This window comes from Salmo trutta, chromosome 33 (genome assembly GCF_901001165.1).
Source record: "Salmo trutta chromosome 33, fSalTru1.1, whole genome shotgun sequence".
Taxonomy (NCBI): domain Eukaryota; kingdom Metazoa; phylum Chordata; class Actinopteri; order Salmoniformes; family Salmonidae; genus Salmo; species Salmo trutta.
In genome coordinates this window covers 3,802,137-3,819,194 of record NC_042989.1, presented here as the reverse complement: position 1 = coordinate 3,819,194, position 17,058 = coordinate 3,802,137, and the positions used below count along the sequence as shown (strand labels likewise).

The 17,058-nt window shown below is 39.7% G+C and overlaps 1 protein-coding gene across 5 annotated transcripts in view; it reads right to left on the bottom strand.

Moving 5' to 3' along the window:
* Positions 1-17,058, bottom strand: part of stxbp5b (syntaxin binding protein 5b (tomosyn)) — a 51,653-nt gene that overhangs the window by 11,198 nt on the left and 23,397 nt on the right. For 3 of the 5 annotated variants that reach the window (XM_029729475.1, XM_029729477.1, XM_029729478.1), the window contains exons 11-19: positions 13,129-13,201; positions 12,757-12,904; positions 12,492-12,559; positions 12,257-12,297; positions 11,872-12,098; positions 9,522-9,703; positions 9,134-9,259; positions 8,575-8,726; positions 283-348 (exon numbers count right to left, since the gene is read on the bottom strand). In XM_029729475.1, the coding sequence (XP_029585335.1) occupies positions 283-348; positions 8,575-8,726; positions 9,134-9,259; positions 9,522-9,703; positions 11,872-12,098; positions 12,257-12,297; positions 12,492-12,559; positions 12,757-12,904; positions 13,129-13,201 (1,083 nt within the window). Of the gene's footprint in view, positions 1-43; positions 107-282; positions 349-8,574; positions 8,727-9,133; positions 9,260-9,521; positions 9,704-11,871; positions 12,099-12,256; positions 12,298-12,491; positions 12,560-12,756; positions 12,905-13,128; positions 13,202-17,058 lie in introns of all 5 variants that reach the window. The other 2 variants (XM_029729474.1, XM_029729476.1) reach the window with 1 other exon arrangement.

The window sequence follows — 17,058 nt, the reverse complement described above, 5'->3', positions numbered from 1 at the left end:
GAAGCTGAGTAGATGTTGTTGATTCATCAATGTAATACAGTACCCTTCTGTATGAACCTTTGCTGTTTGTGTTCATCGTCTGAATTGGTAGGTGACGTAGAGCCTACTGTATACGGCAACAACAACACTTCAGTGGACATCAACCCTTTTAACACTCCTTTACTGAGTCGATACCCAAAAGCAGCTCGTAAATAGATATATCAAACATGTGTAATTTGTACTTCTTCAAGAAAAAAGGTAGATTGCGTTTGTATTATACAGTAATGGAGAATGACATTTTACCTGACGTTGGGGATTTGTTGCTTTTCTCTTCTAAAGCGTTGTTTCCATTGTTGTTATCACTGAGAGCTGTGGAGAACAGACATGTCTTAGACCAACAGAGCTGTGGAGAACAGACATGTCTTAGACCAACAGAGCTGTGGAGAACAGACATGTCTTAGACCAACAGAGCTGTGGAGAACAGACATGTCTTAGACCAACAGAGCTGTGGAGAACAGACATGTCTTAGACCAACAGAGCTGTGGAGAACAGACATGTCTTAGACCAACGTGTTGTTATCACAGAACTGTGGAGAACAGACATGTCTTAGACCAACGTGTTGTTATCACAGAACTGTGGAGAACAGACATGTCTAAGACCAACGTGTTGTTATCACAGAACTGTGGAGAACAGACATGTCTTAGACCAACGTGTTGTTATCACAGAACTGTGGAGAACAGACATGTCTAAGACCAATGTGTTCTCTACATTGAAGACTGCTGCTGACCATCAACTAGCTTCAAAGTGAGCTTAAAATGTTCATAGTTTGGAAAAATCTGAAGCAAGTAACTATGGTATGAGCTAGAGGTCGACCAATTAACCGGAATGGCCGATTAATTAGGGCCGATTTCAAGTTTTTATAACAATCGGTAATCAGTATTTTTGGACACCGATTTGCCGATAATTTTTTTTTTTTTACACCTTTATTTAACTAGGCAAGTCAGATTTCTTGACGTTACCCTAGGATAGGGGGCGCCACAGCGCATTTTGAAAAAAAATCGTTCCCATTTTCAACAGCCTACTAATCAAAGTCAGAAGCTAGGACATGCATATACTTATTTTATATGGATAGAAAACACCCAAAATTTTCTAAAACTGTTTGAATGGTGTCTGTGAGTATAACAGAACTCGTATGGCAGTCAAAACCCCGAGACCGATTGAACCAGGAAGTGGGAATCTGAATTGTCGACTCGACTTCACAGCCTTACCTATAATTCACAACGTGAAAAAATGATAATTGAGCACTTTCCAGTGCTTCCACTAGATGTCCCCAGTCTTTACAAAGTGTTTTGAGGGTTCTGCGGTCGAAACTCAGTGAAAGAGACGATGTGGCAATTGGTCACTGTAGTAGGGCCATCAGCATTGTGACGTCGGCGGCCGTGTCTGCCCCCACCTTTGGAAACCTTTTGAAACACAATGAAATCGTCTCACTCGAATCTGATTGGCTCTCTTGTTGAAACAGGCCCTGACGATTATTTTATACAACGTTTGACATGTTTGAACGAACCTAACTGACAGTAAACAGTCATTTATCGTCAGCCAGGTGCCGCGCACGGATCAACATTTGATTACAGCCTTAGGACGCGCTAACAACAGGAAGCTAATGGAACATAAAGCATGGACTTTTTCGACCGAAAATACATTTGTCATGGACCTGGGATATCGGGAAGTGCTTTCTGATGAAGACAACTAAAGGTGAGGGATTATTGGCGATATTATACAATATCAGATGTGATTTGCAATTGTTCAAAGATGGCGCCGAGCTAGGCTTTCGAGCTCATTTTCTGGGTATCGCATCCCCTTTGATCTCAAAGTGTGATTACCCTGTAAAGTTAATTTAAAATCTGTTATGACAGGTGTTTTCAAGAGATATTCATCTATAAATCTTAGATTGACAATATAAAAAAAAAAAATGTTTTCGAATAGTAATTTATAAAATTGTAGCACTGTTTCCCGGGACGCATTTTATGGGAAAATAGTTAGTCAACGTCAGGTGCCGATGTAAAGTGCTGTTTTTATATAGAAATATGACCTTTATTGAACAAAAGATTGCATGCTGTGTGTAACATGATGTCCTAGGTGTGTCATCTGATGAAGTTTGTAAAAGGTTAGTGCTGCATTTAGCTGTTTTTTGGTTATATGTGATGCATGTGCTTGGTTGGAAAATTCATATGATGCAATTTTTACAAAGTACTCCTCTAACATAATCTAATATTGTGCTTTTCCTGTAAAACCTTTTTGAAATCGGACAACGAGGGTCGATTCAAGAGAGGTGTATCTATAAAACGATATGAGACAGCCCTATATTTGAAAAAAAAAAAAATATTGAATTTCGTTATGCTAATGTCGCTAGGAGTTTTCGCTGGAAAAGGATCCCGCTAACGGGATGATATGCGCAAGAGGTTTTAAGAACACATTCTTAGTTTCAATGACGGCCTAGGAACGGGGGTTAACTGCCTTGTTCAGGGGCAAAACAACAGATTTTTACCTTGTCACCTCGGGGATTCGTTTTTGCAACCTTCCGGTTACTAGTCCAACGCTCTAACCACCTGCCTTACATTGCACTCCACGAGGAGCCTGCGTGGCAGGCTGACTACCTGTTACGCAAGGGCAGTAAGAAGCCAAGGTAAGTTGCTAGCTAGCATTAAACTTATCTTATAAGAAAACAATCAATCTTAACATAATCACTAAACTAGTAATATCATCAGCCATGTGTAGTTATCTAACGTGTCCTGTGTTGCATATAATCGATGCGGTGCCTGTTAATTTCTCATCGAATCACAGCCTACTTCCACAAACGGGTGATGATTTAACAAGCGCATTTGCGAAAAAAGCACTGTCGTTGCACCAATGTACCTAACCATAAACATCAATGCCTTTCTTTAAAATCAATACACAAGTATATATTTTTAAACCTGCATATTTAGTTAATATTGCCTGCTAACATGAATTTCTTATAACTAGGGAAGTGACGTTGTGTTACTTCTCTTAAGTTCCGTGCAAGCAGTCAGGGTATATACAGCAGTCTGGGCCGCCTGGCTCATTGCGAACTGTGTGAAGTCCATTTATTCCTAACAAAGGCCGTAATTAATTTGCCAGAATTGTACATAATCATGACATAATATTGAGCAATGTAACAGGAATATTTAGACTTAGGGATGCCACCCTTTAGATAAAATACGGAACGGTTCCGTATTTCACTGAAATAATAAACGTTTCGTTTTCGAAATGATCGTTTCCGGATTCGACCATATTAATGACTAAAGTCTCGTATTTCTGTGTGTTATTATGTTATAATTAAGTCTATGATTTCATATTTGATAGAGCAGTCTGACTGAGCGATGGTAGGCAGCAGCAGCAGGCTCGTAAGCATTCATTCAAACAGCACCTTTGTGCGTTTGCCAGCAGATCTTCGCAATTCTTCAAGCATTGCACTGTTTATGACTTCAACCCCCGAGATTAGGCTGGTGTAACCGATGTGAAATGGCTAGCTAGTTAGCAGGGTGCGCGCTAATAGCGTTTCAAACGTCACTCGCTCTGAGACTTGGGAGTGGTTGTTCCCCTTGCTCTACATCGGTAACGCTGCTTCGAGGGTGGCTGTTGTCGATGTGTTCCTGGTTCGAGCGAGGAGAGGGACGGAAGCTATACTGTTACACTGGCAATACTAAAGTGCCTATAAGAACATCCAATAGTCAAAGGTATATGAAATACAAATTGTAGAGAGAGAAATAGTCCTATAATTCCTATAATAACTACAACCTAAAACTTCTTACCTGGGAATATTGAAGACTCATGTTAAAAGGAACCACCAGCTTTCATATGTTCTCATGTTCTGAGCAAGGAACTTAAACATTAGCTTTCTTACATGACACATATTGCACTTTTACTTTCTTCTCCAACACTTTGTTTTGCATTATTTAAACCAAATTGAACATGTTTCATTATTTATTTGAGGCTAAATAGATTTTATTGATGTATTATATTAAGTTAAAATAAGTGTTCATTCAGTATTGTTGTAATTGTCATTATTACAAATAAATAAAAATAAATATATATTTTTTTTAAATAATAATTAAAAAAATAATAAATAAAAAAACGGACGATTAATCGGTATCGGCTTTTTTTGGTCCTCCAATAATCGGTATCGGCGTTGAAAAATCAGAATCGGTCGACCTCTAGTATGAGCAGCTTTTTAACTGAGCTGATAGATATTAACAAAGACTAAGGCTGTCAGTAATCGCAATATCTTCCCCATTCCTCCATGTGGCTATCATTTGAAAATCATATTCCATGTCCAGTTAAGCTACTTATTCATACACTTTTAAATAAGTGTCAACTAAAATAAGTTGTCTGAGTGCATGAAAACAAATGGTGATTGATACAGTTTGAAGAGAAAGAGAGAGATGGAGAGGGAAAAAAATGTAGAAGACAACCGAGTATGATAAACATGAGATGACTTACGGGTGTTAGAAGAACGATAAGTCTGTTTCACAGACTTATAAAAGATAGAAAGGCGGGCCATGCAAGACGTCACAGGCGGAATGTCTTTGTCTTTACAAGGCAAGACAAGGAGACCAACAGAGAGAGAGAGACCAACAGAGAGAGAGAGAGCGCAACAGAGAGAGAGAGAGCGCAACAGAGAGAGAGAGAGCGCAACAGAGAGAGAGAGAGCGCAACAGAGAGAGAGAGAGAGAGAGAGAGAGCAACAGAGAGAGAGCAACAGAGAGAGAGAGAGAGCAACAGAGAGAGCAACAGAGAGAGAGAGAGAGCAACAGAGAGAGAGAGAGAGCAACAGAGAGAGAGAGAGCAACAGAGAGAGAGAGGGAGAGCAACAGAGAGAGAGAGAGCAACAGAAGGAGAACAACAGTAAAGAAAGGTAAGACAAAACATTGATACAAAAAAATCATAAGAATAGAAAAAATCCAAGGAACTCAGAGGCTAGCATCTGGGTCGTTCCACCAATTTGGTGCCTTTTGATAAGTGTAACTTGGTCCCAAAAAAACATTTGATTTCACCTCATTCTCTTCTCTTTTTTTGTATCATAAAGAGTACATGTTCAATTTCCTAAAAAACATGTTTTCCAATCAAGAGGTTAAATAAATAAAGTATACTATAGTAAGAGCCTATTAAGTGCCAAATAAAAAGTAACAGGGTTGACCATTTCATCTTAAAATTACCCATAAATCCCCTTTTTGACAGGGGGAATTGAAGCTTGTGTGCAACAGCGAGCGGCAATTGAATGAAAGCTTCCCAAGCAAAATGTAAATTGTTAAAACATGTCTAGCCTGTCTATCTATGGGTAACAGGGTTGACGCGTTATGCTCGACCCACTCAGTTCTCCATCACAAAAGAGAACATGGCCAACAAGAGTAGAACCAGCTCACCTGCTTTTACACTGTGATTTACCCATTAGATGTTCACTGTTTCTTTTGAAGAAAATATTTAACAAGGAATATTTTCACCATATTAAAAACGAGAGTTCACCTCACGTAACAGGGTTGATCTCAAAATGAGGGGATTAATGAATCACTAATTACACTAAATAAATAATCTTAAGAAATGAATTTGTCAAAGCACCAAAATAACTAGGGCTTTACAACGATGATAAAACTTGGGAGACATTTGGGGGTTAAGTGGGTTAAAATCTTCCTAGAAGTCACAGAGGGTGCACGGCGGGGCATGTCAAAACGCAGAATTTTGAAGATTTATTGAATTCTCGATGTGGTCTATATTGAAGGGCACTTCATTACATATAACAGGCTTTTAAAATGCAATATCGGTGCACAATGTCTACTTAAAATATCAAAGGGACGCACAAAGGCACTCTTTTCGTGGAATGACCCATCTGCACTCCCTAATTAAATTGACTGTTTTCAAACAATGGCACCGTTTATAGATTTGTAAATGGTATTTTTCTATAAATCCAATCAAGATGTTTGAATAGATGTGAGTGAAACTGAAAGTTTCATTTGACTGTAGTCAATAAATGTGTAATACAGAAGATGAATGAACGTATATAGAAGAGCACGAGTAAAAGGAGGACAGAGACGGACAGAGAGAGGGGAGGCAGAGGGGAGAGAGAGAAAGCAAGAAAGCAAGAGAACATGAGTGGGGGAATGACAGGACTAGGGTTGCAAAGAGAGGGTATATTACTGGGAACTTTATAAATTCACTAGTAAACTACAATACCAGAATTTTGGTATCACAAGACATCTAGTGGCACTTTTGGATCCTTCAGATTTTTACAATGGTCTGTAATTATCTCTGACCTTCTGTGCGGCCTTATCACATGTAAATAGAGATAATTTATTTTAAATAATGATATTTACATAGGGATATTCTTTTTTAGGATATATCGTTTTGACAATATAGCAATATAGTTTTAGCGCTAGTAACTGCACCAAAACTCCAGTATTTTTCTTTCATAGCTTATTCATCTTCTTTTTTAAATAGGAAGCCAAGTTGTTTTCAGCACTTTTTATTTCCACGACTGATCACTAGTTTTCTCATGGCTCTCATGGTGTGGAATTGAGATGGTGCGTCTTTTGTTGACCAATAAGAAGGCTGCACCATTAAATGCAATTTTGTGTGTGCCCAATAAAACATTTTGGGGAAAAAGTATTGTGAAACACTATCATTAAACTATTATTGTAGATATTTTAAAGACATTTTCTGAAATTACAATGGAAAAATATTACATATAGTACCTTTAATATTATTACATTGTATTGCATTGCAAGCTTTAAACTTATTCCACGGATCCCTTGGCCAAAATTTGTTGAATCTGTTGTTGTTAGTAATAAAAAGAAAAAAAGAAATGTAAAAATATTTTTTATTTTATTTTTTTTAATCTGTCCGCGGACCCCCTGCAGTACCTCCACGGCACAGACAGATCCCACTCATAATGAGCATGCTTCTCGGAGTTTCTACTGAGCCACTGAACAGATGGACAGTCCACCTGTGATGAGAGAGAGATGCTACTGGAGGGGGTGGAGCACTTGGCTGCCAAGAGTGTGAGGCCTGCACATCTAGCCAGCTCAGTGACTGGCTTTAAGAGTCATAGACAGACAGGCCCAAAAGTATTTGAACAGTGACATGTTTTGTTGTTTTGATTCTGTACTCCAGCACTTTGTAATTTAAATGATACAATGACTATGAGGTTAAAGTGCGGACTGTAGTTTTAATTTGAGGGTATTTTCATCCATATCGGGTGAACCGTTTAGAAGTTACAGCACTTTTTCTACACTGCCAACCCATTTTAGGGAACCAAAAGAATTTGTACAAATTCACTTATGTGTATTAAAGTTGTCAAAAGTTTAGTATTTGGTCCAATATTCCTAGCATGCAATGACTACATCAAACTTCTGGCTACAAACTAGCCTCCACATTAATATAAAAGTGTTCAGAAACAAATTCTATTCTTATTTACAATAAAAGTGACTCCAAAATGACAACGCATTATTATCCATGAATTTCTATTGGGCACCAAATAATCAGAAACCCAACCAAAACAAACTGCAAATGCATCCAACAAGTTTGTAGAGTCACAAGCATGATGTAGTCATTGCGTGCTAGGAATATGGGACCAAATACTACACTTTTGACTACAGTAAGTTAATACACAAGTAAATTGTCCCAATACTTTTGGTCCTCTAAAATGAAAAGACTATATACATAAAGTGGTGTAATTTCTAAATGTTTCACACGATATGGATGAAAATACCCTCAAACTAAAATATGACAGTCTGCACTTTAAAGCCCCAATGTAGCCATTTTTATGTAACAAGTAAGTACCTAACTGTGTTTTTGACCACTTTAATTGAAAACAAACAAAAAGAGCAATTTCTCAAGCAAGAATTTTACTAGGAATGTCTGGGAGGGGTCTGAGTGGGGAGGGGGAAACTGAAAACTAGCTGTTATTGGCAGAGAGGCTTGGAAATCTTTCTTATTGGTCTATAAACTAATTTACCTGGTGATGTCACCAGGCAGGTCAAAACTCCATCCCACCAAAACAGGCTGAAATTTCAGGCAGTCTTTTTAAAAAGCTCTTACACTAAAAGGGCATTATCATTTTCACAATATTATTCTAACCTTATAGAGTGGAAATATATTTAACAACAGAAAAACCTATTTTGATTGCACTGGGCCATTAACCTCAGTCATTGTGTCATTACAAAGTGCTGGAGTAGAGAACCAAAACAACAACAGAAATTGTCACGGTCCAAATACTTTTGGACCTCACTGAATATACAGTAGTTGTGTTCTTATTCGATCCCCTGGCTTTGACTATCAATACCTTTCAGTCCGGACTACAACTCGCTTGACATCACTATACTAATATCTTTCATAACACCATCAAGTGGGGGCTCTAGGGAACATACTTAAGTTATTATCCCCTGCTGCTGCATGAAAAACTAATCGCATAAGGAAGATATTGTAGTCTTTCTGATTCTACTTTTTGTCCGAATATACTCCATTTCTCATTTCTGGGAACATACATGCCTTAGCCTACTCAACATTCAGGGAGCCCCTCACCTCCAGATGGCTGTCGTTTCTTGCGAGGCGACCGAGGCTGTCTCTGGTAGGGGTCTGAGGGACTGTACAGCTCTGACGTGCCCATGTTCAGGAGGAGGATCTTCTGAAGGTAGTCCACTACAGCCAGACCATTGCTGTTGCCAAACGCCACACTGAAGGAAAAGAGAATGCGCTAATTTTTTAACTGATGTCATCTGCAGTTTTATAAACAACACAAAAGGTTTTCAGCCCCTAAGGCAGGGGTGTCAAACTCATTCCATGAAGGGCCTAGTGTCTGCAGGTTGTCGTTTTTTCCTTTCAATTAAAACTAATCAGTGACCTTAATTCACCAATCAAGTAAAAGGGAGGAGCGAAAACCCGCAGACACTCAGCCCTCCATGGAATGAGTTTGACACTAAGGCAACCAATAAAGCCTTTGACACAGTTACAGTATATTCCCTTTGTGTGTGATCTCTGCATGAATACAACCGCAGGTGATGTGTCTAATGTACATCTTGACCATCAAGAGTGCAGTGGTTCGTGCGGACACCGACAGACAGGCAGGCAGACGTAGACTTACAGTCCGTAAAAGGAGTTGACAGCCAGGCTGGTGATCTGCTGAGGCGGCTCCCCACTAACCCAGACCAGCTGAATGACCAGCTCCACCTGGTAACCAGGAGACTGCTTCAGAGGGGAGCTCCGGACTCTGCAGTGAAACAACACACCAGGATTAGATGACTTGCGGTGTTAAAAGTGAATACTGTAGTGTACCTAGATACACATCTACACTACCACCTATTGTTCACATGCATTTGTATCTGCATTAATCTTATATACAAATAGCCTAATTATTATCTTATCTTCACGGATGGCACTTTTTGTAATAAAACACTATATTGGAGATTTGGAGTCTACAATTGAAATGTCAATGCTAAGCAGGAAAAAAACATGAACTGTTTGGTTCGTACTTGAGGCATGGTACATTATCCCGGGGCCCGTCATCAGTTGTGGAGGGCTGGGTCTCAGGGGGGTCTCCCTCCTGGGTTGGGCAGGAGGAGTGTACTGGGGTAGATGGGGTGGGAGGATGCTCTCCTGCAGTGTCTGGAGAATCCACATCATCCAGCTCACACTGCATACGCACCTCCAACAGCTGAGAGTCAACAACAAATATGTTATTTAATTTTTGTTGTTGAGTAATTTAGCAGACACTCTTATCCACAGCTATTTACAGTCATAATTAGGGCCCTGTGTTTTGGAGTATCATATCACATGACCTAGAGCTTAACCATTCAAATTAAAGAATTACACCAAAAATGAAAGCAATTGAGGATGGTGCTGGACCATCTGACATAAAAAGAAAAGGGGAAAGTTTGATGAAAATGTTTTAAATAAAGGTTAAAATCCATGACATTAATGCCCAAAACACAGGGCCCTAGTGATAATATCTAGTCATAAACATGAACACTAATAGCAGGTGAAATGGGAAATCAGGTGGAAATACTGGTTTTGGAAATAGGTAAAGTTCAACGATTTTATGAATGGAGAATGATGTCAGAAAAGCAGGAATTCCAGATGAGTCAGGTAAAAAAAAAACATCCCTGTAATACACCCACACATCCTAATATAGAGTTGAAGTCGGAAGTTTACATACACTTAGGTTGGAGTCATTAAAACTCGTTTTTCAATCACTCCACAAATTTCTTGTTAACAAACTATAGTTTGGGTGAGTTGGTTAGGACATCTACTTTGTGCATGACACAAGTCATTTTTCCAACAATTTTCTTAAGAAAGATTATTTCACTTATAATTCACTGTATCACAATTCCAGTGGGTCAGAAGTTTTACATAAACTAAGTTGTGTGTGCCTTTAAACAGCTTGGATAATTCCTGAAAATGATATCATGGCATTAAAAGCTTCTGATAGACTAATTGACCTCATTTGAGTCAATTGGAGGTGTACCTGTGGATATATTTCAAGGCCTACCTTCAAACTCAGTGCCTCGTTGCTTGACATAATGGGAAAATCAAAAGAAATCAGCCAAGACCTCAGAAAAGAAATTGTAGACCTCCACAAGTTTGGTTCATCCTTGGGAGCAATTTCCAAACGCCTGAAGGTACCACGTTCATCTGTACAAACAATAGTACGCAAGTATAAATACCATGGGACCACGCAGCTGTCATACCGCTCAGGAAGGAGACGCGTTCTATCGCCTAGAGATGAACGTACTTTGGTGTGAAAAGTGCGAATCAATCCCAGAACAACAGCAAAGGACCTTGTGAAGATGCTGGAGGAAACCGGTACAAAAGTATCTATATCCACAGTAAAACGAGTCCTATATCAACATAACCTGAAAGGAAGCTCAGCCAGGAACAAGCCGCTGCTCCAAAACTGCCATAAAAAGCCAAACTACGGTTTGCAACTGCACATCGGGACAAAGATGGTACTTTTTGGAGAAATGTCCTCTGGTCTGATGAAACAAAAATAGAACTGTTTGGCCATAATGACCATTGTTATGTTTGGAGGAAAAAGAGGGATGCTTGCAAGCCGAAGAACACCATCCCAATCGTGAAGCACGGGGGTGGCAGCATCATGTTGTGAGGGTGCTTTGCTGCAGCAGGGACTGGTGCATTTCACAAAATAGATGGCATCATGAGGAGAGAAAATTCTGTGGATATATTGAAGCAACATCAAGGTATCAGTCAGGAAGTTAAAGCTTGGTTGCAAATACGTCTTCCAAATGGACAATGACCCCAAGCATACTTCCAAAGTTATAGCAAAATGGCTTAAGGACAACAAAGTCAAGGTATTGGAGTGGTCAGCACAAAGCCCTAACCTCAATCCTATAGAAAATGTGTGAGCAGAACTGAAAAAGTGTGTGTGAGCAAGGAGGCCTACAAACCTGACTCAGTTACATCAGCTCTGTCAGGACGAATGGGCCAAAATTCACCCAACCAATTGTGGGACGCTTGTGGAAGGCTACCCGAAATATTTGACCCAAGTTAAACAATTTAAAGGCAATGCTACCAAATACTAATTGAGTGTATGTAAACTTCTGACCCACTGGGAATGTGATAAAATAAATAAAAGCTGCAATTAAACCATTCTCTCTACTATTATTGTGACATTTCACATTCTTACAATAAAGTGGTGATCCTAACTGACCTAAGACAGGGAATTTATACTAGGATTAAATGTCAGGAATTGTGAAAAACTGAGTTTAAATGTACTTGGCGAAGATGTATGTAAACTTCCGACTTCAACCGTATATTCAAAACACTGCATTGGTATGATATTGAGAAACTGGTTGCTACAGTTACCTGCACCACCTCAGTGGTTATTTCCTGTTTGCTGAACCTATAGATGATGACGTGGGCAGAGACTCCAGCCACACACAGCATCCTGCTCTCTGGGCACCACGACAAGGTCTGGATGGCGTAGGGATCCTCATCCACTATCTCCGTGCTCGGCTTCTCCTCCTTACCGCCCTTTAGAGCCTTCTCAAACACCTTGGCAGTCTTCAGCTTGTACAGTACTTGGAGCATTACTAGAACAAAGGAAGGGGGATAATGTAATGAACTGTGAGCAACGACCTACATACTACACACAAATGTATTCCATTGCTTTACAAAAGGGACGAACCATTGTGGTATTCCTATTTCATCCAATTATATAATAGAAGGAATCAAATGAAACGCCACTCACTTGCAGAAGCATCCCAAAACTTGATTGATCCATCAGCATGTCTGTTCATTGCAAAGAAGGAAAATGAGAACAGTTTTGTTTGTAAATACATACCGTAAATACATACTCGAAATCCAGTTTGTGTTAGGTAAGTGTTGTGCACATAGACATATTAAGAATTACTTATAGAGGGGAATTATAGGATCTCTATGGTTGTGTTTCTGTCTCAGCCTTCAGGTGTTCGGTAGGTACTCACCCAGTGACGATGATCTCAGGGTAGCTTAGTGTGCCTTGGCCCCAGTTACCACCACTTATGGGCCATTCCTGGAAATACAAAAAAGGCATTTACTACACAAATATAACCTTGTGACCACATAAATACAGTCAAAGCCCTATTCCAATATAAAACAATTCAGTAAGCCCTATTCCAATATTGAAAAACAAATGTAAGCACATAACACATTTCTTAAGTGGGATAAAGCCTATTTTCTAAAATATTATTTTTAAGTGGGATACATTACCTTCTTACTGTAACCAGGTCTCTTTTGCCAGGAGCCAACAGAGTAAAGTGCAGGTATGAGTTCAGGAGGGCAGTCAGCAAAATATTCTACGCACGTCACTGGAGACTTGTGGATCGACAGAGAGTACGGGTTCTCAAATATTGGGTATCTGTCAGTCAAAAGGGAAAAGGCTGTGGTTGTAAGACACTAAGACTTAGAAGAAGAATATTACTTTAGTGTCAAATGGAAACTTGTCTTCTGCTTTCATTCTAACCCCTCCCCCCTACTATATGTCAAGTCTGCAAACAGCAGGCCATCGTTCCATGTATCGTGCCACCATAAGTAAACATGCAAGTAAGCACACAAGTAGCCTACTGTAACTACAAAACTCACCCAATTTGTCTAAGGTCGATGACAACTAAATCATTTTCCAAAAGGACAACTACGGCATAAGGATCCTGGAAATCTGTGAGGACGCAGAAGAAAAAAAATAAAAAGTTAAAACATGTTAACCTCTTAGGGCTAGGGGGCAGTATTTACACGGCCGGATAAAAAACGTAACCGATTTAATCTGGTTACTACTCCTACCCAGTAACTAGAATATGCATATACTTATTAGAAAACACCCTAAAGTTTCTAAAACTGTTTGAGTGGTGTCTGTGAGTATAACAGAACTCATATGGCAGGCAAAAACCTGAGAGATTCCTTTACAGGAAGTGGCCTGTCTGACCATTTATTGGCTTTCTTTGACATCTTTGACATCTCTTTCCAAAACAAAGGATCTCTGCGGTAACGTGACACTTCCCACGGCTCCCATAGGCTCTCAGAGCCCGGGAAAAAGCTGAATGTCGTCATTGCAGCCCCAGGCTGAAACACATGATCGCCTTTGTCAAGTGGCCGATCAGTAGACAATGGGCATTAGGCGCGTGCACTGGTCGCCCCCGTCTTTCTTTTTTTTCCTCTATTTAGCTAAACGCATATTCCCGGTTGGAATATTATCGCTTTTTTACGAGATAAATTGCATAATAATTGATTTTAAACAGCGGTTGACATGCTTCGAAGTACGGTAATGGAATATTTCGAATTTTTTTGTCACGAAAAGCGCCATGCTCGTGACCCTTATTTACCATTTCGGATAGTGTCGTGAACGCACGAACAAAACGCCGCTGTTTGGATATAACGATGGATTATTTGGGACCAAACCAACATTTGTTATTGAAGTAGAAGTCCTGGGAGTGCATTCTGACGAAGAACAGCAAAGGTAATAACATTTTTGTTATAGTAAATCTGATTTTGGTGAAGGCTAAACTTGCTGGGTGTCTAAATAGCTAGCCCGTGATGGCTGGGCTATGTACTTAGAATATTGCAAAATGTGCTTTCACCAAAAAGCTATTTTAAAATCGGACATATCGAGTGCATAGAGGAGTTCTGTATCTATAATTCTTAAAATAATTGATATGCTTTTTGTGAACGTTTATCGTGAGTAATTTAGTAAATTGTTAGTAAATTCCCCGGAAGTTTGCGGGGGGGTATGCTAGTTCTGAACGTCACATGCTAATGTAAAAAGCTGGTTTTTGATATAAATATGAACTTGATTGAACAAATCATGCATGTATTGTATAACATAATGTCCTAGGTGTGTCATCTGATGAAGATCATCAAAGGTTAGTGCTGCATTTAGCTGTCTTCTGGGTTTTTGTGACATTATATGCTAGCTTGAAAAATGGGTGTCTGATTATTTCTGGCTGGGTACTCTGCTGACATAATCTAATGTTTTGCTTTCGTTGTAAAGCCTTTTTGAAATCGGACAGTGTGGTTAGATTAACGAGAGTCTTGTCTTTAAATAGCTGTAAAATAGTCATATGTTTGAGAAATTGAAGTAATAGCATTTCTAAGGTATTTGAAAATCGCGCCACAGGATTCAACTGGCTGTTACGTAGGTGGGACGATTTGGTGCCACCTGCCCTAGAGAGGTTAAAAAGAGTTAAACCATTAGAAAACGACAGAAAAGTCTTGATAAAGAAATCCTAATGATAGTGTTAGATATTGAAGCTTAATATACAATGCCTTCATAAATTATTCACACCCCTTGACCCTTTTTCACATTTTGTTGTTTAACCTCTTAAATGTAAAGATTTTTTAATTCAATTCAGTCTGGTATGAGAACGGTAGCCCTTATCTGCAAAAGCAGGATGTCTGCGGAATGCTGGATATCTTGGCTATTGATCTGTGCCTTAAAATCTTTGTGACTTACTATCATATATGGGCATATGAATGTATAAAGGCAGGCTGAGCCGAAGACCTCATTTCAAGATGGATGCTACCTAGAGTTGAAGTCGTCGGAAGTTTACATACACCTTAGCCAATTACATTTAAACTCAGTTTTTCACCATTCCTGACATTTAATCCCATTAAAAATTCCCTGTCTTAGGTCAGTTAGGATCACCACTTTATTTTAAGAATGTGAAATGTCAGAATATTAGTAGAGAGAATGATTTATTTCAGCTTTTATTTCTTTCATCACAGTGGGTCAGAAGTTTACATACACTCAATTAGTATTTGGTAGCATTGCCTTTAAATTGATGAACTTCGGTCAAACGTTTCGGGTAGCCTTCCACAAGCGTCCCACAATTGGTTGGGTGAACTTTGGCCCATTCCACCTGACAGAGATGGTGTAACTGAGTCAGATTTGTAGGCCTCCTTGCTCACACGCTTTTTCAGTTCTGCTCACAAATCTTCTATAGGATTGAGGTCAGGGCTTTGTGATGGCCACTCCAATACCTTGACTTTGTTGTCCTTAAGCCATTTTGCCACAACTTTGGAAGTATGCTTGGGGTCATTGTCCATTTAGAAGACCCATTTGCGACCAAGCTTTAACTTCCTGACTGCTGTCTTGAGATGTTGCTTCAATATATGCACATAAATCTTCCCTCATGACGCCATCTATTTTGTGAAGTGCACCAGTCCCTCCTGCAGCAAAGCACCCCCACAACATGATGCTGCCACCCCCATGCTTCACGGTTGGGATGGTGTTCTTCGGCCTGCAAGCATCCCCCTTTTTCCTCCAAACATAACAATGGTCATTATGGCCAAACAGTTCTATTTTTGTTTCATCAGACCAGAGGACATTTCTCCAAAAAGTAAAATTTTTGTCCCCATGTGCAGTTGCAAACCGTAGTCTGGCTTTTTATGGCGGTTTTAGAGCAGTGGCTTCTTCCTTGTTGAGCGGCCTTACGGGTACTTTTGTACCCGTTTCCTCCAGCATCTTCACAAGGTCCTTTGCTGTGGTTCTGGGATTGATTTGCACTTTTTGCACCAAAGTACATTCATCTCTAGGAGACAGAACGCGTCTCCTTCCTGAGCGGTATGACAGCTGCGTGGTCCCATGGTGTTTATACTTGTGTACTATTGTTTGTACAGACGAACGTGCTATCTTCAGGCGTTTGGAAATTGCTCCCAAGGGTGAACCAGACTTGTGGAGGTATACAATTTTTTTTTCCTGAGGTCTTGGTAAATTTATTTTAATTTTCCCATGATGTTAAGCAAAGACGCACTTGAGTTTGAAGGTAGGCCTTGAAATACATCCACAGGTACCTCCAATTGACTCAAAAGTGTCAATTAGCCTATCAGAGCTTCTAAAGCCATGACATCATTTTCTGGAATTTTCCAAGCTGTTTAAAGGCACAGTCAACTTAGTGTATGTAAAACTTCTGACCCACTGGAATTGTGATACAGTGAATTATAAGTGAAATAATCTGTCTGTAAAAAATCGTTGGAAAAATGACTTGTGTCATGCACAAAGTAGATGTCCTACCCGACTTGCAAAACTATAGTTTGTTAACAAGACATTTGTGGAGTGGTTCAAAAACGAGTTTTAATGACTCCAACTTAAGTGTATGTAAACTTCCGACTTCAACTGTACATTCCGGTTAGGGTTGTGAAGCATAAACTAAATAAACACGGAATACGTCGATACACACTGAAATCCGGGACTCCCGAGTGGCGCAGCGGTCTAAGGCACTGCATCTCAGTGCTAGAGGCGTCACTACAGACCCTGGTTCAATCCCGGGCTGTATCACAACCGGCCATGATCAGGAGTCCCATAGGGCGGCGCACAATTGGCTCAGCGTCGTCCGGGTTAGGGGAGGGTTTGGCCATCATTGTAAAATAAGAATTTGACTAAAGGTTAAATCAAGAAATAAAATGAGGATGTCTTATTTGGCTGCCTGTGACCTACCGTTATTGACCACCAGCCCTGAGAGTCAAAATGTATATTTTTCACAACATTTTCACCAAACATTTACAAGGTAAGCTTCCATTTGG